General features: G+C 38.8%; 1 protein-coding gene across 3 annotated transcripts in view; it reads right to left on the reverse strand.

The window, feature by feature from the left end:
- FRMPD4 (FERM and PDZ domain containing 4) overlaps positions 1-22,475 on the reverse strand; it is a 491,089-nt gene that overhangs the window by 232,078 nt on the left and 236,536 nt on the right. For all 3 annotated transcript variants that reach the window (XM_077482546.1, XM_077482547.1, XM_077482548.1), the window contains one exon: positions 14,724-14,840. In XM_077482546.1, coding sequence (XP_077338672.1) covers positions 14,724-14,840 — 117 coding nt within the window. The remainder of the gene's footprint in view (positions 1-14,723; positions 14,841-22,475) is intronic.

Genomic DNA, 22,475 nt, shown 5'->3' on the forward strand with positions numbered 1-22,475 from the left:
GCAGGAGCCACGGTCATGTGAAATCAACAGTAAGACGATACTCCAGACGATGAAGAGAGCAGAGCACGTGCACAGTTAACAATTTATAATCCGTGGCCATACTTCTTATACTGTTGGCACTAAAGAACTTTGTACACAAATTCTGTAGGAGAACACATCTCCCTCGGTATGCAGTATTTCTGAGCCAGTACTGCGGCACTTGTACCAGTCTTCACCAACTCAGAAGTCCTGTCAACTCACTCCCAGTGACAATATTTCATATGTTACTATTGGATACAGAAAACACACTCCTCCATAACTCCATGCTTGTTCTCCTCTCAAGGCCTCACTACATCACCTGTGGCTCCAAGTCTAGGTCCCTAAGTACTCCACCAGAGCATCCGTCACATCTGCCATGTCATCCATATCCTGGCTGCTTGTTAGACTTCTGTACTGTATCTTCTCTAACCTTTTCAGTCTCCTGTTGTAAGCCCTGTTCTTTTTATCCCTTTTATGCCTAAGCCCTGCTTATATGCTCATATATAATATAATATGCTCATTATATCCTCATGCTTATAATAACAATAAACATTTGTGGTTTGCACTTGAATTATGCGTGTGTGTGTGTGTGTGTGTGTGTGTGTGTGTGTGTGTGTCTATGTGTGTATGTATATATATATATATATATATATATATACTGTACGTCATGGGCAAAAATATTGGCACCCGTGCATTTTTGTAAGATAATGCACCACTTCGAACAGAAAATTGTTGCAATTACAAATGTTTAGGCATTCTCATGTTTATTTCTTTTGTTTGTATTGGTATGACACAAAAAAGTGGAGAAATAAAAAGCCAAATCTGACACATTCCACGCAAAACTCCAAAAATGGACAGGCCAAAATGATAGGCACCTTCTCAAAATTGTAAGAAATAATTGCATTCCAAGTTTGTGATGCTCCTGTAATTTGTTATTAAACTCACCTGTATTAATTAACAGGTGCTGACAATATAAAAATCACACCTGCAACCAGTTAAAGGGGTTGTAAAGGTAAATGTTTTTTCACCTTAATGCATTCTTTGCATTGAGGTGAAAAAACATTTGACACTGCCTGCGCCCCCAGTCTCCCCGTTTTACTTACCTCACCCCTCGAAAGTCCTGCGCTCATCCCCCGACATCCTTTCCACCGTTCAGCCTGGCCGCTGATTGGCTGGAGTGGATGGATGGAAAGCAGCGCAGACATTGGCTCGCGCTGCTGTCAATCATATCCACTGACGCGGAGCGCCGGGGGCGGGGCCATGCGATACAGCGAGCGGCAATAGCCACAGGCTGTATCACGGGAGCGCGCCTGCAGATGCTTCTCACCATGCGAGGGAGCTCGCATGAACGTGAGAAGCACCTGCGGGAGGAAGCAGAGACAGCCGCCGAGGGACCCCAGAAGAGCAGGTTCGGGGCCACTCTGTGCAAAACGAGCTGCACAGTGGAGATAAGTATAACATGTTTGTTATTTAAAAAAAAAAAAATTCACTTTACAACCCCTTTAAAATGGTGAAATGTTGGCTCAACCTTTCTGTTGTGTGTCTCTGTGTGCCACACAGCATGGAGAAGAAAAAGAGCATCAAAGAAATGTCTGAGGATTTGAGAACAAAAATTGTGGAAAAGCATGGACAATCTCAAGGTTATGAGTCCATCTCTAGAGATCTTAATCTTCATGTGTCCACTGTGCGCAACATTGTCAAGAAGTTTACAGCCCATGGAACTGTAGCCAATCTCCCTAATCATGGACAAAACTGAAAAATTGATTAGATAGCAACAAAGGATTGTTCAAATGGTGTACCTCGATCATCTTCCAGAAAAATGCTTTTTGAGGGAATGTGCTGTGGACAGACAAAACAAAATTACAGCTTTTTGGTAAAGCCCATCATTCTACTGTTTTTAGAAAAAGTAATGAGGCCTGTAAAGAAAGGAATACAGTCCCTACAGTCAAACATGGCGAAGGTTCACTGATATTTTGGGGTTGCTTTGCTACTTCAGGCACTGGATGACTTGACCATGCGCATGACATTATAAAATCTGAAGACTACCAAAGAAATCTGGGGTGCAATGTAGGGTCCAGTGTCAGAAAGTTGGGTCTCCATCAAGGGTCATGGGTCTTACAGAGGGACAATGGCCCAAAGCACATGTCAAAAAGCACCTAGAAATGGCCGACGGCCATGGCTTTTTTTTCTCCACTTTTTTGTGGCATACCAATACAAACAAAAGAAATAAACATGAGAATGCCTAAACATTTGTAATTGCAACAAGTTTCTGGGTGAAGTGGTGCATTATCTGACAGAAATGCAGAGGTGCCATATATATATATATATATATATATATATATATATATATATATATATATATATATATATATAAAATGAACAACATTAATTTTACTACTTGGAAGGTCTTAGGTCAGTCTCTATGGTAACTATTTTCATTGTACAATTTTTATTACACATGTAATATCATACATTCCAAGCTGGTAAAAATAGCTCTTTCTAAATAAGCTCGGTACAAGTACCATTACTTTATTTTTTATATAATCTCACTCTTTTCTCTAACCATTTACCTGTAATCTCTCAGCTGTGTGCTTTTGAACATTACGTAGTAATCTGTTTTACTGAGAGCTTTATCTCTAAGCTACATTACACTCAAATCTTTTAGACTAGGACACTTTACAATAATGTATTAAACATTTACTGTAAATTATCAAACACACCATTGCCAGAAGGCCACTAACCCATTTCTCTCTAATGCATCGCCGACCTTTTGGCTTGAAATAAATTTGAAGATGTCTCTGTGGAATTAACATAACCTTCACTCTGCCATTGTATATGCATATTTATATGGCCAAAGCTTTTAATGGATGAAGGTCTAGGTTATGTGCAGTACATATAAAATAACAATTTATTTAGCTTTAATAAACTGTATGCAATAGTCTGCTAATAGGCAATTCTGTGAAGAAATGGATTTCAGATTGATACATGACAGGACCTAGTTAGCTTAAATTTGATTTCAGTTCAAATTAAGATATGATTAGGGCAGAATCATGTGCAGTGATATTTGTAATGTAATAAACACTGTGGTATTCCCAAAACTGTCCAAGGTTTTACAAATTACAGAAAGAAAATAATCCCCACACTGACAGATTTTTATTTTTGCAAATGCAAAGAAGATTTAATTTCTGTCCAAAAGCCATTTTGTATCATTGGATATCTGCAGCTCGAGAAACAAAAAAATTACCAACATGTGGGTTTATTTATGTTGTTTGGGTTGCAGAATGCAAAACTGTTAAACCATTTACTCAATTAGTAAAAATTAGGCTATGAACAACCTCCTGAGAAATCCCATGATGAGAGTTTATGTAAGCTGAGTTTTGTAATATACATATACACAATGACAGAATCCCTTTCGAGCAGAGGTCCTGTCTGAAGAAAAATATCCCACGGCTAGTCTGCTTCACTGTCCAGTGCTGAATTATATGCATACGATAAACCTAGACAGGAGCTCTATCCAACCGCCATCAATATATGCTAATAGTGCTGGAGGGTTTCTTCACTGTGCTCAAAAATACATTGCAAGCAGGAGAGAGATCTAGAGAAGGATAGATCATACACAATAAGATGTATGATATGATTATATTTGCCTGCAGACACTCCCCAACCACTCCAGACATCCCTTGTTTGACCTTTCATGTTGAAAACAAATCAATTGGCTTGATTGCATTTTGTCAGCCATTTGCTATTGCATTGCCTAAACCATACAAAGAAGATCCTGCACTCAAATGGATCTTATCTTCTGTAATTTAATGTGCAGCACTGCAGAAAACTTTCTGAGACTCTGATTACACTGATTCATGGAGCAAGTGTATGGATAACCAATTTGCTAATTTCGTTTTGGATAGAGTAGGTGAGTGTTAAAACCCAAAGCCAACAGTTTGTCTCATTGTTCCATTTTCCCAGTGGGGATGGAAACAGCAATAAACATTCACAGAGGTTCTAATCTTTCTAAAAACTAAAAAGGGTTTTTGTCTATATACATATTGTAAGGCCCTAGTGACACCCTTGCATGAACATTAATGCATTTTTTTTGTGCATTTATAATCATGATGTTATGTCATTATCATTATGTCATGCAAAATAAAAGGGACTTTAACCTCCCTGGCGGTATGATTCAGTCTGGAATTAGGTGCTGAAAGCGGTACAATTATTTTGCATGGAAATCTGGCGTTTTATTTTGTAGTCCTGTAATTCTTAGGAATAACGCTCTTAAATCTGTTCAAACCAGAGTCTAGCAGACATGCCGGGTATGATAACGTTTATAATATAATAAAGAATAATAAAAATGATTCAATAATGTAATCAAATCCTAAAACACTGAAAAAGGGACACTTTTTGGTTGCTATGGACAATCTCCAAATTCCAGGCAGAAAAAACAGTATTTATAATATAAAAGTGCATGCAGGGCACTGCACAGACCACTAGGGACAAAGGGGTTGTGTATTTTTTAATACAGCACTGTAATCTGTAAGATTACAGTGCTGTGTGTGTTTTGTGTCTTTTTACTTTTTTGAATTTGCCACCGTTCTCCGCTCCCGTGTGCCGTAACGTCGCAGGGAACGGAGCTCGGCGGCATTCTGGACTGTGAATCGAGTGGAGGACAGCTCGATCACATAGCGCGGCGGACATCGCTGGATCCAGGGGACAAGGTAAGTAAGTCTCACTGTGTCCTCCCCTGCATCCAGCGAAGCAATCCCGAGTCTGGCTCAGGGGTTACCGCTCCTGCTAGTAAATTCCCAACCCGAGCCAGACTCGGGATTACCGCTTGGGGGTTAATGAGCTTCACACATGAGAAATGCATCTGTACTATTTTGGGGTCAACTCAGTGTACCACATCTATGCGTTGTGGTGCACTGTAGTGCAGGTGTGTTTATATTAACATTAAGAAGGAATGCAATGCACTACAAATTACATCTACAGTGTTATAGTGTATTGTGGTAATGCGTATTAAAGTGTGGGGTATAAAGCAAGTTACCACACAGACAAAGATGCAAAACAATGTAAATTGTCCTGCTTGTTAAACCCATTAAGAGCAGTTCCATTTGGATTCTTCTTCACATGCAATGGGGTATAAAGCTGGAAATAGACAAATACCAGCACCCTTGGACAAACACTATGCATATCAGGGACTCCTACCACTGGTGGTGGTTCAAACTTTCCATTGTTGCCCTGAGGTAAGCTGATTCAAAGGATATCTGTATATTCTCCCCCTCTTCCTCCTCTATAGGCTTTAAGATGAATGTTCAGTAAATCCAACTCTAAAAACCTTTTTTGCAGTAATCCAGGCCACATATTATGCAATTTTCTTTCCTTCAATCACAGGTTTAATTCCCTCATCAACACAATCAGTGTTGATGGGGGAATCCCTTTCCGCCATGCTATTGTATTCTGACAGCGGGACGTTTCTCAATCATCAGTATACAATGATCACTGTGGCAATTATAGCCGCTGGCAGTGATCGAACAAAAAATACACTATCCTATACCCACAGGTGATCCAGAAGAAGGCATAATCCAATAAAACTGATTGCCTGTTGGGGGGAATCCTTCCTGATCCCCCAACAGGCAATCAGATAGTCCCTAGATCAACTTTACCTATAACACTAATGAGCTGGACAGAACCAGCTGTTGAGGGAGTCTATTCCACATTTTCACTGCTCCTACTGTGAAGAGGCCTATCTGTATTTTTCTCCAGATGTAAAGAGTGCCCCCTTGTCCTCTGTGATTATCTTAAGGTGAATAACTCAACACCGAGTTCACTTATGTATTTATATATGTTTTTCATATCCCCCTTATCTCCTCTTCTCAAGAGAGAATAAATTCAGTTTAAGAAAGAATACATTCAGTTCCTCTAATCTTTCCTCATAGCTGAGCTCCTCCATGCCTCTTATCACTTTGGTTGCCCTTCTCTGCACTTTCTCCAGTTCCCCGATATCCTTTTGGAGAACTGGTTACCAAAACTGAACTGTGTATTCCAGCTGAGGTCTTACTAATGATGTGCCTAGGGGCAAAATTATGTCTTTCTTTTCTGCATTCCATACCTCTTTTGACCACTTCAGCCCCAGAAAGATTTACCCCCTTGCTGACCAGAAATTTTTTTGCGATTCGGCACTGCGTTGCTTTAGCTGACAATTGCGCGGTCCTGCGTCATTGTACCCAAACAAAATTTATGTCTTTTTTTCCCCCACAAATAGAGCTTTATTTTGGTGGTATTTGATTACCTCTGTGGTTTTTATTTTTTGCAATATAAACAAAAAAAGACTAACAATTTTGAAAAAAATTTCCTTTTTGCTATAATAAATATCCCCCAAAAATATATAAAAAAACGAACTTCTTATACGGTTTAGGCTGATATGTATTCTTGTCTATGATTTTGGTTAAAAAAAATCACAATAAGTGTATATTGATTGATTTGCGCAAACGTTATAGTGTCTACAAAACAGGGGATAGATTTATGGCATTTTTATAAAAAAATGCGGCCGTTTGTATACTCCATCGGAAAATTGTTGTCGGATTTTGCACAAACATATTTTGGATCGCAGGCTTATAAATTTTACGCAAACAAATGCCTGTTGTCAGATTTTCCAATCATGTGTACACAAGTCCGTTGGACAAAAGTCCAAAGTACAAACACGCATGCTCGGAAGCAAGGACGAGCCAGAATCAGTCGGTCTTGTAAATTAGCATGGAGAATTAACATTTGTGACGTGGGACATGGGATAATAATGAAGCTGCTTTGCTGGTGATACTGATGGAGTTCTACCAAACGTATTTTAAAAGGATTTTATTTTCTAGTGATATCAAGAATAATATTATTATGCTTGTTTTTTTGGGAGGGGGTTTTTGGGCAAGTTACCACAACACCATTATCCATACGTTGGTGTCCCTTGTTAATTTTACATTGTATTTTTTTAAATGTAACTGCCTACTCCAAACTGTCATTTGAAGTAAAACACATAGCCAAGTATTATTCTCCATAATTTTTTTTTATTGTGCATTAAAAAAAAAAAAAAAAAAAAAAATTAGACATGCTATCTGCCAATATAACTTAACCAAAAAGAGCATTCTATGCATCCAAAAATATAGAAAATACACCAAATCAAATCATTATTCAACCAAAAAATAAAATAAAAGCCTCATGTGTGTGTCCTGCTTCTTAATATAGGGGGTCAACAATGCCAAGAGTTGGTGAAAGCAGGGGTCCGTCATCCGGGGATAATTTTCGAAAATCATCCGGATTATTCTCCTGGAGCTCCCGCAGAAAAGGCATATGACATAATTGGTCACGATTAATAAAGCGACCGATTTTTGGTCCAAGAAATCCTCCTCCTCCTGTTCCTGGACTGGGTCAAAGCAATAACTCCAAGGCCAATAATAAATAACATGTTATCTTCTCCGATTCTGCAACATGGCTGGCTGATGAACGGCCATTCAGAAACGAACTGAAAAGCAGGAAATGAAAAGTGCAAAATGAAAAGCGTGAAATGAAAAGCGTGAATCGACACTCACCAAACTTCTGCTAACACAAATTAGCAGAAGGAGCCCAAAGGGTGGCACCTGACAATTGAACTTCCTTTTTATCAGCTTGTAGTACGTCTAGTACGTTACTACGTTCATGTTTGTTGGCCGACAATTGTGTACCGCTTGTATGCAAGACAAAATTCAGGCACACGCCCTTCGGACAAAAGTCTGACACTTTGCGGAACGTCCGATCGTGTGTACGAGGCTTTAGAGGTGCAAGCTCAGAATGCACACAGCTACATGAATCAGAAAAATGCCTTATAACCCATCCCTTTTTCTCTCAGACATTCAGTTACCGTTTTTACAGTGCTGTGTAAATCTTATGTTTTGAGTTCACCACATATTCAATGCTTATAGTATAAAGAAAAACATTGATACAAAGTTTTAAGAAAAAAGAAACATTTACCATACAAACCTATTGATGTTTAGGGCCGGTTCACACAGCGAGCCGCGGCGAGGCGTCTCCGACTTACCTCGCCGCGACTTGCGGGGAGCTCAGCGGCGACTTGCAGAGGACTTCTGCATAGAAGTCAATGCAAGTCGCCCCCGAAGTCGCCCCGAAGTAGTACAGGAACCTTTTTTCTGAGTCGGAGCGACTCGAGTCGCTCCTCTCAGAACGGTTCCATAGTACTGAATGGGGGCGACTTGCGGGAGCGAGGCGAGGCGAGCCGTGTCGCCTCGCCTCGCGTCGCAGTGTGAACCGGCCCTTAAGGTAAAATTGATTAAAAACCTTTACAACTGCCTTGTAATTAGAAATGTATCTTGCACATAAGGTGACACAAAAAGTCAACTTCCTAATTTCAGGTTGATAGGATGCATAGGATGCAGTTTACCATACTTAATAAATACCTGTTTTCTCTGGTTAAATTCCATGTGAAAAGATTTTTTTTTTTTTTTTTTTTACAGAATTACTTGCTACCATGAAGGGAAGCTTGCTTGTTCTAAAGATAAAATAGCAAACTTGCAACTATGGCAACAGAGATAAAATGTTATTTCATACATCAATTTCTAATTAATATTATAAAAAGTATTTGTTCTGGATAATGCCAGCTACTGAGTTCTAGGACTTGTTCACAGCAGCCCACATGCTAAAAAGTGAGCAGGCTAGTGTCCAATGTGTAGGGGCAGTGAGGGGTGGTGTTTTCCATTGTTACAATGCAGAGAACTTACGTTTTTTTGTTTTTTTACTTTTTTAATGTGGAATGACACTTCAACTCTGTGCACTGCAGTGCATTGCAAGATGGTACAGTGAATTGTGCTGGGTAAAAATACTGTATGTCTGCATGTTTGTGCAATACATGGCAACCCACCTCAACGCAGCGGTGTGTGAGCAAGGTACATAGAAAAAAATGTTTTCTATGTGCAATTGCATTGAGTCTGCTTTGATTTATCCAGGTCATCGCAGCTCAACATAGATAGCGTGAGCAAGCCTTTAACCACTTCAATACCAGGCACTTACACCCCCTTCCTGCCCAGGCCAATTTTTATCTTTCAGCACTGTCGCACTTTGACTGACAGTTGCGAGGTCATGCTAAACTGTACCGCTTGGACACCATTCTGCTATAGGCTGGGCGGAAAGTGGTTAAACTGCCATGATTTAAAGCAATTATTAAAAAAATATATACAGTTTCTCACAAAAATGAGTACACCCCTCACATTTTTGTAACTATTTTATTATATCTTTTCATGTAACAACAGTGAAGAAGTGAGTGTACAGCTTGTATAAATTTGCTGTCCCCTAAAAATAACTCAACACACAGCCATTAATGTCTAAACCACTGGCAACACTGGTCCTAAGTGAAAATGTCCAAATGTGGGCCAATTAGCTGATATCATGTGACTCATTAGTGTTAGGCCGCGTACACACGCGGGGACTGTTCGCTCAACTTTGTCCGCTGAACAGGGTTTCGGCGGACAGTCCGCTCGTGTGTGGGCTTTCAGCGGACAGTTTCAGCGGACAGTCTGCTGAACAAAGTTTTTCGGAAATTCCGAAAAACTGTCCGCTGAAACTCTGTTTCAGCGAACAGTCCCCTCGTGTGTAGGCTTGTTCGTCAAACTAAGTTCCGCGCATGCTCAGAAAGGATTTACACGCCGAAGTTTGCATTGCAGTGTATAGGACGTCGTATTTTTCGTCCCGTCGTACGTGCCGTTCACGTCATCGCGCACGGTTTCAGCGGACTGTTCGTTTGTCGTGTGTGGGCAAGTCCGTCCATGCTAATTTTGAGCGGACTGTCCGCTGAAACTGTTTGACGGACAAAGTTGAGCGAACAGTCCCCGCGTGTGTACGCGGCCTTACAAGGTCTCAGGTGTGAATGGGGAGCAGATGTGTTAAATTAGGTTCAACATGGCATTTCATTACAAAGAACTCTCTGAGGATCTAAAAAAAATTGTTGCTCTACATAAAGATGGCCTAGTAACAATCTCTTAGCTACAGCAGCAGCGGTAAGTTTGATCAACCCACTTGTCTACCACAACATAAACAAGGTACCTTGGTAGAAAGTTCCTAAACACTCTGCAAAGTTGTGGTGGGGTAGGCTTTGAGCTTACTGTTGTACAAGTAGTTGACATAGAGTACTACAGTTTCAAACTAACCTTTCCAATGCAGTGCTTTAGGTCCCCAAGTGGCTGTGCCTACAAGATTGCAGGTTCAATTTCATAGGCAAACAAAAACATCTAATGGCTTTCTTAAATCATGATTTCCAGGCACCCAAAATTCACTACTAAGTCCCGGCTCACACCAGTGCCCTGTGCGATTTTGCATGTGATTTGCACCGCACTGGACTGTTAATCACATGCGATGTCTGTGCGATGCAAATTCAGCCATACAGATTGTATGACTGAATTTGCATCGTATTCAGACCAAACTTGCACAGGACCCTTTTTTTTTGGTCTGCACTAGAATGGGATTATTTGGATATTCACACCCATGCGATCCCATTCCTGTCCAAATTGACAGTTCGCACTGCGATATGCAAACTGATTTCAGGGTGTCATAAACTTTCTATTGACACTCCCAGCAGTTCGCATAGTGCAGTGGGAATACGGGGGTTCACAGGGTTCCCTCACTAGTGTGAACCATGCCTAATTCTGTGTCCTCTGAATCGGCACACTAATGCCAACAACCCACATCCCACAGTACTGACTTGAGGTTGGACAACTATCTATTGCTAAAAAATCTCACACAACAAGGAGGTCAATCTTAAGCCTTGTACACACTACTAGACAGCTCAGGTTGGAGCTGCTGTACTAGAAATTTGATGTTAGTAAAGCGATCCCCCTGCTGTGCTATTGTGTTCACTTCTGACAGTGGGACGTCACCCTGGACTCTGGAGTCAGTCAGCATACCTTTTTCAGTCATGAACCTTTGACAGACCGGTTGCCATACACACAGGCTGAATGGCATTCGGTTTCTATTGAAAGTGGAAGACCATTAATTTTGGTGAGTGTGCACTCTATTGGGTAGAGGAATCACTAACACATGTGAGGAGGTGTGTGATGGAGTTTATCTATATAATTAAAGATTTGAACACTTCTTTTCACTTCTTGGCGGACTATTGTTATATTGATACACATTTTTTCCTTTCCATTTGCCCTCACTTTTATATGAGGAATATTTTGTTTTATTTTATTGCTATGGTTTTGCTTTGAACAATATATGCTCATATTTGTAGGTTAATTAACATTTAAGCACATTGCTACCTTTTGATGTTCTTTTTCACTTTAAACATTTTGGATAGTATGAAAATACTGCATGCAATGTGCACTACAGTGCCATCAGAATGACTAGTATTCTAAATGGGTGTTGTTTATACTGGCCATCTAACACAAATTATAATGCCACAAAATTAAGAGATGTAACATTTTTCTACCCTCCCTTCCAGTTGCACTATGTATGGTGATGTACAAACCATGCATGCCTATTTTACATTTGTATGCAATTATATGTGGGAGTCTGGACTTGTAAAGAAGAAAAAGCTGAAATAAATGCGCATGGAACAGATGATTTATCCCACTGCTACTTTTCATCCAACCTAAAATCATCAAAGTTCAGCTACACAAATTGGCTCGGTATTTAAGAAATTGAACTGAAACTGACAACACTGTAACAATCGAAAATCTGTCATTGGTGTTTTTTTTTTTTTATCTTGTATACGTAGGTGGGAATATTACATTTAGAAAACAACATATTGGATGAATATACTGACTTTGCCACATTGCCATGTTTGCTTCATGATATAAGGTAACACAACATACTGAAACCCAGTTCAGAGAATGTAAGCTCGATGATGGGGCAGAGTAACAGAAAACCACATATAAATGTTCCATTTTCACATATACTATATTTAAAGCATATCACAAATAAATATATATTTTTTCAATTAATATCAAAATTTTAATTTGACACTGTGTGTGATTTGAGGCTAGAACGGAGGTTCACCTTCAAGAAGGAGAAGGACCCCAAACCCACTGCTAAAACAACACTTGAGTGGTTTAAAGGGTAACATGTAAATGTGTTAGAATGGCCTAGTCAAAGCCCAGATCTCAATCCAATAGAAAATCTGTGGTCAGACTTAAAGATTGCTGTTCACAAATGCAAACCATCCAACTTGAAGGAGTTGGAACAGTTTTGCAAGGAGGGATGGCTAAAAATCCCTGTGGTAAGATGTGGCAAGCTCATAGAGACTAATCCAGAAGAGGCTTCTGGGTAATGCCGATGTCACTTCCTGCCCCAACCTGCACCATATTGGACCTCTTATCAATCCCGGGAGACAGAACAGCATTAACTAACCCCAAAAGTATTGCTTGAAAGACTTAGTGCCGGTCTAGGCATCATACTTGTGAGAGGAAATTTTTTATATCCATTTTATTGATTGAATAAAACATAATATGTTGCACAATCATGGCTGTCTGCTTTCTGTGAGATCCTGAGATCATTATGGAAACCCTCAGATATAGCCATATGAGTGGAGTGGTTAACCCAGGCATAAACCAATGGTGTCTTTTTTATTTTGTCTCTGGTGAGTGTTCTTTTTAGAAGGTGGTGGTGTTTCACAAATTGATTAAAGTTTTTCAATCACGGATATGGATTTGTACATGTGGGATTCGGATAACCAGGAATACTGGGACTGTCCTTTTTTGTCAAAAACATGATTTTGATTTATTCACTAATATTTTATTAAGGAAAAAAATATTATTTTTCTTATATCACTCTAGCCCACTAATTATGTACTTGATTGCGTTTATGAATTATTGATAAATATTATTCACTGTTTTAGTTATGTGGTAAGCTATGTATATTATTTAGGGTCAGCGCATTTACGCTTTTTATTGTAAAATACGGGAAATGTCTCTAAAAAAAGTTTAGCCAAAGATAATTTTGAAATATGTTATAATTATTATTTTTGTGTTCTCAAATGCTTTTAAAATGTACATTTCCATAGTGCCATTGAAACTTTAACTTTTAACTAACTAATATTGTGCAGACAACTACTGACCAAAAAATATAAGAACATTGGCTTTTAAAATGGAACATAATACTACACATTCCAAAGGATGCCATACAACTGTGCTATCATTAATAATAACCTCTCCAGAAAACAAACAAAAATAAACCACTTTAACCTATATCATAAGGAATATAACAAGTTTTGAATAAAAATTTATTTTCTAATGCTGAGTAAATAAAGTTTTGAAAACATTTTCATTTAAATTTAAAGTAAAAAAACTTTTCTTTATCGGATATAGTTGTATAATTGGTGTTTGGCTATTAGCTATTGCTTTTCTTTCAGAAGATAATGGCAGTTCCATGTCCATGCTATCATATTTCCTGAACAGAATATATTTTGCTGATAAACAGTTCCAAAGGTCAGAAGGTGTATTCAATTCTGCAAGGTGTTCAAGATTCCTAATGCGCCATCTGTACACTTGAAATAGAGATGCAGGTCTTTTGCCAGGGTGCATGCAGTCTTACCAATACTGTCCATATTTGAGTTATTCATCAATTTACCGGCACTTTCATTTCTTTTCTTTGGTTCAATTAATCTCTGTTAATTTGATTTGAATGAGTGTTTGTACCAGTATGTAAAGCCCAATGTTTATATGTGTTAACCTCAAATTTTGTTGATTTTACTCTTTCGGATATACTAAAGAGTGTCTTTTCTGTATTTTAGAAAAAATATGTTATGTGCTTTTAACAATATACAGTATTTCCATAAATGTTGACATATTGTGTTTTTCGTCATTACATTTCATATAAAGATTGTATTCAACTATCTGAATACAACTATTTATCTACTGTAACTATCTGATATACAGTAACTATCTGAATGCCAGATATTGCAGAAATCTAAAACATTTAAAGAGACAATCCAGGAAACAAACAACAGCTTCTAATGAGCTAATAATGCTGTCCAACAAAGCAACTGCTAAAGTCAGAAAGGTCACTTATGGCCCGTACACATGATCAGAAAATTGTATGAAAAAATACCGCTTTTGAAGCAATGGAAAGATAGTATGATTGTTAGTACGCAGCTTTCGCCAGCCGATCAAGACAGTTCATCCAATATTATCCGATGGGACAAGCACAAACATTTTTCTCGTACCATACCAGATTGTATGATTTTCATTAAATCAGTGCAGTTGTCATTCGAAAACACAATGCAAATACACTACAACACATTACATCATTTCTGAATTTTTATTTTGTTGTACGAGAATTTTGGTAAATTTAGTAAACTCATTATTTTTGGGACACCTATACCAACATATAACCAACCGGGAGCTCAAACTTGGGACAATGCTATAACTTACAGTCTGTGCTGTAACATTTTTGAATTTCAAGCAAGCAACCATGTTAGAGCTGACTCTGTTATCACAGTGCTAGATCTCACCACAAAGCTAGGGAGATTTACAGTCAAAGGAAAGATTCTATCAGCTACCAAAATCACACTGACCTTAGCTATTGGGTGTTCAGAAAGCATGTATTTATTTTGTTTTATCAGTAAGTGCTCAACAATTATTTTACATCCAGTTTCTCTTTTCCTTGGGGTAGCCAGACATAAAAATTAAAATTTTAGATCTTTATGCCAGGTTTACAAAATATTTAATAGTCATAATAATAATTACCTGATGAAGAAGTCTCTTCCATCTCGGTTTGTCGCCATCTCCCATCCATAAGGTGGTCCCTGTGGCAAACTCCAGGTCCCAGTAGGTGGAGGCCACCCAGAAGATTTTGATCTATGACTGTAAAAAGGCAAATAATTATGGTCATACATTCCGTTCATGTGTATATTGTTTAGGTATCTGTTGTCCAAGTAACACATCTGGCAAGCTAACAGATAATCTAATAGTAGAAATGTGCTAGTTTAAAAGCAATACATTTAAAGCAGTTCTAAAGTCAATTTTTTTTTTTTAACATTAATGCATTACCTTCAATCAAGGACAATCTACAGTATATATGGAGTATGAACATTCTTTATGTGTTTATTTTGAGAAATAACCAATATGAACACATTCATTTTCACTGCACAATTTTGTATCAAGTATCTACGCAATAAAATAAGTGATATAAATAAAGCAAACAAGAGCTGATAGAAATAAACCCAGAATAAATTGTAATGAAATCATTACATTCCCATCCCAAATGTTTTTTTTTTTTTTTGTGCATTTTTTGTATTTTTTGTTTTGTTTTTTGTTTAAATGCATACAATGTAGTTTTCACTTTTAGTGTTTCCATTAAAAAGAGAAACTTGCCACTTTAAAAAATAGGTGGTTGTTCCTAAAAGGGAAACTGGAACTGCTAAGTGTATACAGTAAAAGATTATATTTATGATGGCTCTGACTAAGGAAGACAACACGTGATCAGTAAAGAATGTTTAACCCTTTCAGCAGATTCTTTAGCAAACTTTGGGCAAACAATGACTTCCACGATCCAAAGAAACAGGCTAATGATTATCACTTTTTCAGCAAACTTTTTTTGCTTTGGAGCAACAACATTGGCCAGATACTATGTCCTCATCTAACATGTTTTGACCTAATGCAGTACTTTGTTATAGAGGTATGGATGTAGTGAAGGATAGGTACCTATTTACAGTACAAAACAGTCATGATTGTTCAGTGTCACTTATCGGCAAATATGAAAACAATGATCCTCTGTATATAAAAATTCACACATGAATATCAATATTAGACATGTCATGTCATATCAATAAAAATGGAAAATGACTTGCCCCAACACCACAATTCTGCAGATCCAACTTAATTCCAATAAAACTCAGGGGGTGGTCAAAAAAGTAGCCAACATTTTTTGGGGGTCCAAAAACACCCCCTTTATCAGGTCTTGATTGAACACAAGGTGAATGGACCAGACGTGAGCTGATAGCTAGTAACTAGTATGCAATAATGAATTCTTAACTATAGTTTTCCTTTATGTCTCCACTACCTTCCCCACATTTGCCCAACCTATCATAGCCTGATCCAAATTGGATCTATAAGAAATACCAAATTCAGGTATCTAGCAGCAGCAGCAGCAGCAAGGATGACCAGATCAGTGAGCTACACTTCAGAAAAGTGGAATCCAAAGCTTTCCTTCCTTTGTACTGTCACTGGCAGTAATGTTTCCCTGTGATCTGTAAACTGGTAACTTGACTATAGAATTTAACAAAATGTTTTTTTTTTCCTGTTTGTATCCTTTTAGGCAGATATACCTTCACTTACGGTCTCTGAGATGCAAAAGTCAGGGGGAGGCAGTTGCTACAAACACATCTTGTTCTGGTAGAATTTTGGAATTTTCATCACTTTCTGTGTCAGGGATAGTGTTCACCAGGACAAACAGAGAGAAATAAATCTCCTCAACAGGGGCACAAACAGCAATAGAACATGTTAGGGATTCTAATCCTTTCCTCCTCTATACAAAACTAAAAAAAGAAAAAAGTTTTGACTATAGATACACTTTAACCACTTGACCTCTGGAAGATTGATGCCCCTTCATGACCAGGCCATTTTTTGCTTTTTTGACACTGTGTTAATTTAACTGAAAATTGTGCGCTCATGCAACGCTGTATACAAATGAAATAAAAAAAAAAATTATTCACACAAATAAAGCTTTCTTTTGGTGATATTTGATCACCACTGTTTTTTTTTTATTATTATGTTTTGTGCTATAAGTAAAATAAGACAGAAAAAAACACTATTTTTTACTTGCTGTAAGACATATCCAATAAAAATAAAATAAAATAAAAATGTCTTCACAAATTTAGGCCAATATGTACATGCTACATATTTTTGGTAACAAAATACCCAATAAGTGTATATTGATTGGTTTGTGTGAATGTTATAGCGTCTACAAACTATGGGATATATACTGGAATTTTTTATTTATATTAGTAATGGCGGCGATCAATGACTTAGAGTGGGACTGCGATAGTATGGCACTAATTGATACTTTTGACACGTTGGAAACTAGTGACACTAATACAGTGCTAAAAATATGCATTGTCACTGTACTAATGACACTGGCTGGGAAAGGGTTAAACATCTAGGGCAATGAAAGAGTTAAATGTTTGCCTAATCAGTGTTTATGTGTGTACTCTAAGGTGTGTACATTCACTAAGGGATGTTCTGATTTCGATTTCCTTCTTTGCAGGGAAACAAAACAGGACAGGACAGAGCTCCGCCTAGTTTACATAGACAGAGCTATGTCCTGTCTTCCTCCTTGCCGATAAGCGGATGCCAGAGAACATCCATTTGCCGAAACCAGCTAACCAGCTTATACTGTGATTAATGGGCAGCATGTGTGCCCCCTACTCAGAAGTGCCAGATCGTGTACTAGATACCCAATCCAGCACAGGAGAGTCACTCTCCTGCCAAACTCCTAAGTGAGGCGGTCGGCAAAAAATTTGTGAATAGCTAAATAAATAATATGAATGTTCAACTGACTAGGGTTTATGTAAACATAATGGATCCAGCAAAGCCATGCACCAACCAACTACAACTAATCAGAACTATGCCTGTTTCAACTCATAGTTCACTGACCTGTGATTGTTTTCTGTGGGCTAAACACCCTTCTTCATGATTATTGCAATGAAGTCGAATAACCACATCCCAATAAGCATGAATATAGTTCAGGAAGAGGGTGAATCTGGATGAACAGTGGATGAATACCCATGTGAGTTTATTGGTAATGTAACGCTTGTGCACACATTAAAATAGCTAGTTTTTATATTGCTTGGAGCATTGGGGCTTTGTTTTCATTGATCCTGGTATATCAAGCTTCAAGTTATATTGTGCAGAAAATGTGCATTTCCTTGATTATTACTCTTCAGCTTAAAGCTGCACTTTCCCCACCTACATAAATGCCTCTCGCCCCCTGTAGCTAATTGCTGCAGCAATGTGTTTAAAAGCCTCATCTAGAAGCCTCAAATACTTACCTGGATTCACAATTATATAATACACTGGGTGTTAGTCCTGGTGTGTAAAAGAACAGATTTGTCTAATGTAGAAGAAAGTCTGCATTGTTAAATTTGAAGCAATGGAATGTGTGACTGTGTGTGTTACTTCATGAACCCTTGGAAGTTTTTGTGCTTGGTGTTGGGCTTTAAACAAAGGAATCTTTACACAGACACACAGAGGCAAACCTCCAGCTCTGCAGATCTCATTGTCCCTCTTATGACTCACCCCCCTCCCTGGCAAACTGTGCATGATGTCATAAGTCTAGGCTTTTTATCAGACAAGAAACAGAAAGTGGGCTGTATAAGATATTCATGGCAGAAAAAATGTGTTACTATTCAAAGTTAAAACAAGGGCAGAAGGTTTAATTGATGGAAAGTTGAAAAAATGACTCAAGGTCCACTTTAAGGAGATTTCTTTTAACATAAAATGTTTTTTGCCCCCAGCCTCCCTTATGCCTTTATTGAAGCCTTGAGCCCATCAATGCTTTTGATTTGACAGTTTTTAAGCATGCATGACAAAGCCATCTACCCACATTTCTCATTTAACTCGGCCTTGTGAGATGTCAGCTAATTTGACTATGAAAGAGGAGCCACCGCCCACACTCCCGCAAATTTTACCTATAAAATCAGTGCACCAGAGAGCACTCCCCCTTTCCCTATGGTTTGACAAAGGGGTGGATCGACGTCATCACCTCATCCTAGCGGAGACTGCTGAGCCAGCCAAGGACAATAATGAGGCGCCGCTCTACAGCGTTGTGCCTGGTTTAGCTTCCCCAGCCACGGCGCTCCTATCTGTCTCTGCCCAGCTGCTTCCTGGCTGAACTTTGCATTTCGGAAGAGTGTCAAACAAACCAAGGACACCCAGATGCTGATGCACACCATTCCGCTGGCCTCTCCATTCCCAGCAGCTTCCTGGCCAATCTCTGAAAAACACCAGCTGATTGCCTGACAATCCCTGCTTGAGATGTTAAGGCTTCCACAGATGACAAGGCGATATTTCCTACCAAATAGCTTTTTCCAATACTCACTTTTACGCTTTTACCCCGCTAGCGGCCGAGAAAGGGTTAAAACTGCCCGCAATACACCGCAATAGCAACGTTTTGCCAGCGGTATTGCAGCACTGCCCCCTTGATTTCAATAGGGAGCAGCGGTGGAGGAGCAGTAAACACACTGCTCCTTCACCGCTCCAAAGAAGCTGCTGGCAGGACTTTTCCTGACATCCTACCAGCGCACCGCTCCGGTGTGAAAGCCCTTGGGCTTTCACACTGGAAACAATGGTGCAGCAGTTTGAGGGCGGATTGCAGGCGCTTTTTTTAACGCTATAGCACCTGCAAAACGGTGTGAAAGGGGTCTAAATAGCCTGGACTGGCTGAGTGACAGATTTTAGCCCATTGTCAGCTGGATACAGGTCACAGGAGAGCAAAACTAGGTGCACGTCTATGATCCACAGGAGAAGTAGAGTCAAAAAAGCTTTTAAAAATGACCATCTGCAGCCACTGTGATTTTCTGTAAAATGTTCTGTTGGTGTACAGAACGTCCCCCAAAAATGTGATTTCCGCCTTGTGTTATTGGCTCACTGATTTTCCTATAATTCTCCACTAAGTAAATTTTAGGCACCCCCTGCAATAAGAGTTTTTTGTTGAGATATTCTCCAATTGTTAATTACTTCTAAGGGAATGCAGTCCCTGCAGCTTTGCTCATTTGAACACTGAGAGTGCATCAGCTGATTAATTATAATTCCAGTCGGAATCAGTTTGCAAAGGACATGTTCATACAAACAGCTATTTCTTCAGTGCAACAAAAGGTAGGAATCTGCTACAAAGTTTGTTAAAATCCTTGCAATGTACATTATTCAGAGGGGATTGTTTTTTTCTTGACAAAAGTAGAGTTACCTTTTATGTTCACAAACTTACCTCAAGCCTGAATCAAGGGTGTTAGGCTCATCACTAGTAAACCAAGTCAGGGTGTTCTTTTTTTTTGTTATCAATTTTTTTTTTTTAATTGTCGAAAAAATACCAGTCTTAGGGTAATATTTATAAAGCAGTTGACCTGACATTCACCAAATATTCACACCGGGTGGACATTCACCAAATATTCACACCGCGTGAACTTTTCCAGTACATGTGTTTTAAATGACATTGCGGTTGATTAACTAAAACTGTAGAGTGCAGATTCTGGTGCAATTGTGCATGGTAGCCAATCAGCTACCAACTTCAGCTTAGCAAATTAAACTTTGACAGAAATAATTGGAAGCTGATTGGTTTCTATGCAGAGCTGCACCAGATTCTGTAGTTTTACTAAATCAATCCCAATGTATGGTACAGTTAAAACATTGAAAAAGTCCCACATGTGTGGTATTCCCATAATCAGAAAGAGTGGCAGAATTTGTTTTGGGGGTGTTATTCTAAGTATGTTCATGCTGTGAGTTACAAAAATATTTAAATTTTTACAACTGGAAGCCTTGGAAGCTAAATTCTTTGCAAAGTTGCACCAGATTTTGTACTCTCCAGTTTAGCAAATCAACTCCCCTGATACACCACCAGTAATTGTTTGGTGAAATTCACATTCACCACTTGTTAAATACACCCTTTAATGCAGCAAAGTTCATCACTCCTTGCAGAGTGTACTTGTGAATACCAGGCAGTTCCTTCGACTCTGTCCCTTGAGTCTTGGCAACTTTGGCAACAATCAAATAACATTTTGTGGAAGCAGTTGAAGGTTCCAGTGACTTTGCCAAAGCCAAATCCAAGTGCTGGATGAGGGAGTGTTTTTTTTATCCACCTCAGTAACTGGTGGGAGGGAAACCTGGCTTGGAAAGGTTGTTACTACAAACAGTAGGGTGAGTGTTGGCGAGTGCTGCTTTGAGTTTCAAGGCTTGACTCTGGGGAAGGGTGGCCAGCCATAGGATTTTATGCTTATTTTTTGCTCCTGCCTGCTCTTCCCTTCTTGTCACTGGAGAATGACTCACAGGGCTCACAGTAAAAGGTCAGTGAGGACTGAAGAGGGATTGAAAATGAGTTTCCCACTAAATATGCCAAAGATGGCAGCCCACAAAAGCCTGCTGAGTCCCCCTGCAGAATCCTGCTCAGCTGCCAATAATTTTACCCTCTTTTTATTTCTATCCCTGACCAAATCAATTAGAAAACAGGCAGGACCAGAAGGCAAATAGGGCCTTGCATGGAAAAATGTAAATGTAAATAAAATGTATTTAACCACTTCCCGACTGGCTCACACCGATATACGTCGGCAAAGTGGCATGTCTGTCCGCCGCAATGTCGCAGTCATGATAAAAATCTCTGCCATTACTAATAAAAATGCCATAAATCTATCCCCATAACTTTTGCGTAAACCAATCAGTATATGCTTATTGTGATTTTTTTTACCAAAAATATGTAGAAAAATACATATTGGCCTAAACTGTGGAAGAAATTTGTTTTTATTATTATTATAATTGTTTTTTATATATATATTTTTGGGGGATATTTATTATAGCAAAAAGTAAAAAATATTGCTTTTTTTCAAAATTGTCTCTTTTTTTTATTGTAACGCAAAAAATAAAAATCAGCGGAGGTGATCAAATACCACTAAAAGAAAAGTCTGTTTGTGGGGGAAAAAAAAGGACATCGATTTTGTTTGGGTACAACGTTACACGACTGCGCAATTGTCAATTAAAGCGACGCAGTGCCGTATCGCAAAAAAGGGCTTGGTCAGGAAGGGGGTAAATCCTTCTGGGGCTAAAGTGGTTAAAGAATTGCAAATATGTAAAGAAAATGTGCATAGAAATATGTTGATGGCTGGCAATATGGTACACTGGAGATGCCCAGGCTAAGAACTTTCTACTAAATATTATGTCAGAGAACTTGATACAGCGGTTACATTTCTCTGCAAACACATTTTTTCAGTTGTAGTTTTATAAAGTGCTTAAATTGACATCCCCGCCTATGTTTGTTTGCCCTGTGCAGGGACGACCCTAAAAGGGAAAAAATTAGGGTCAAATAATGAAAATATGGCAAGTGGTAATAAGTTAATGTGGGACCACTTAGGCCAAGAACTTTGAGCTAAATATGGGAGGAGCTGCAGTGAATGTTTTTTACGAGTGAACTATGAGTCTATTAGGCTACAAATCATGTGCTGTAAGAAGAAGACAAGAGAGATTGTGTCACCCATTTCTGCCTCGCTGCAGGTGATAAGATGAAGTCAGTGTTTGGTTGATTATTTTCCATCTGACTCAGTTTAATTTTATTGAGTCAGGGGGTGTTGTAAGGGCCACCCATGGTTAAAATATGAGCCACCTATGGCCATATACCAGCATTAAAGGTTATTTTTGGATTTTGTTTGTACCCTAAACACGGTGGTCTTGTCACAGAAGTCTTATGGGCTGTGCACTATTTTCTCTTTTTTGGTATAGACACCTTCAGGGCTTTACTGC

This window comes from Lithobates pipiens, unplaced genomic scaffold, assembly GCF_037356315.1.
Source record: "Lithobates pipiens isolate NorthernLeopardFrog02 unplaced genomic scaffold, aLitPip1_a1.2 Scaffold_16, whole genome shotgun sequence".
NCBI lineage: Eukaryota > Metazoa > Chordata > Amphibia > Anura > Ranidae > Lithobates > Lithobates pipiens.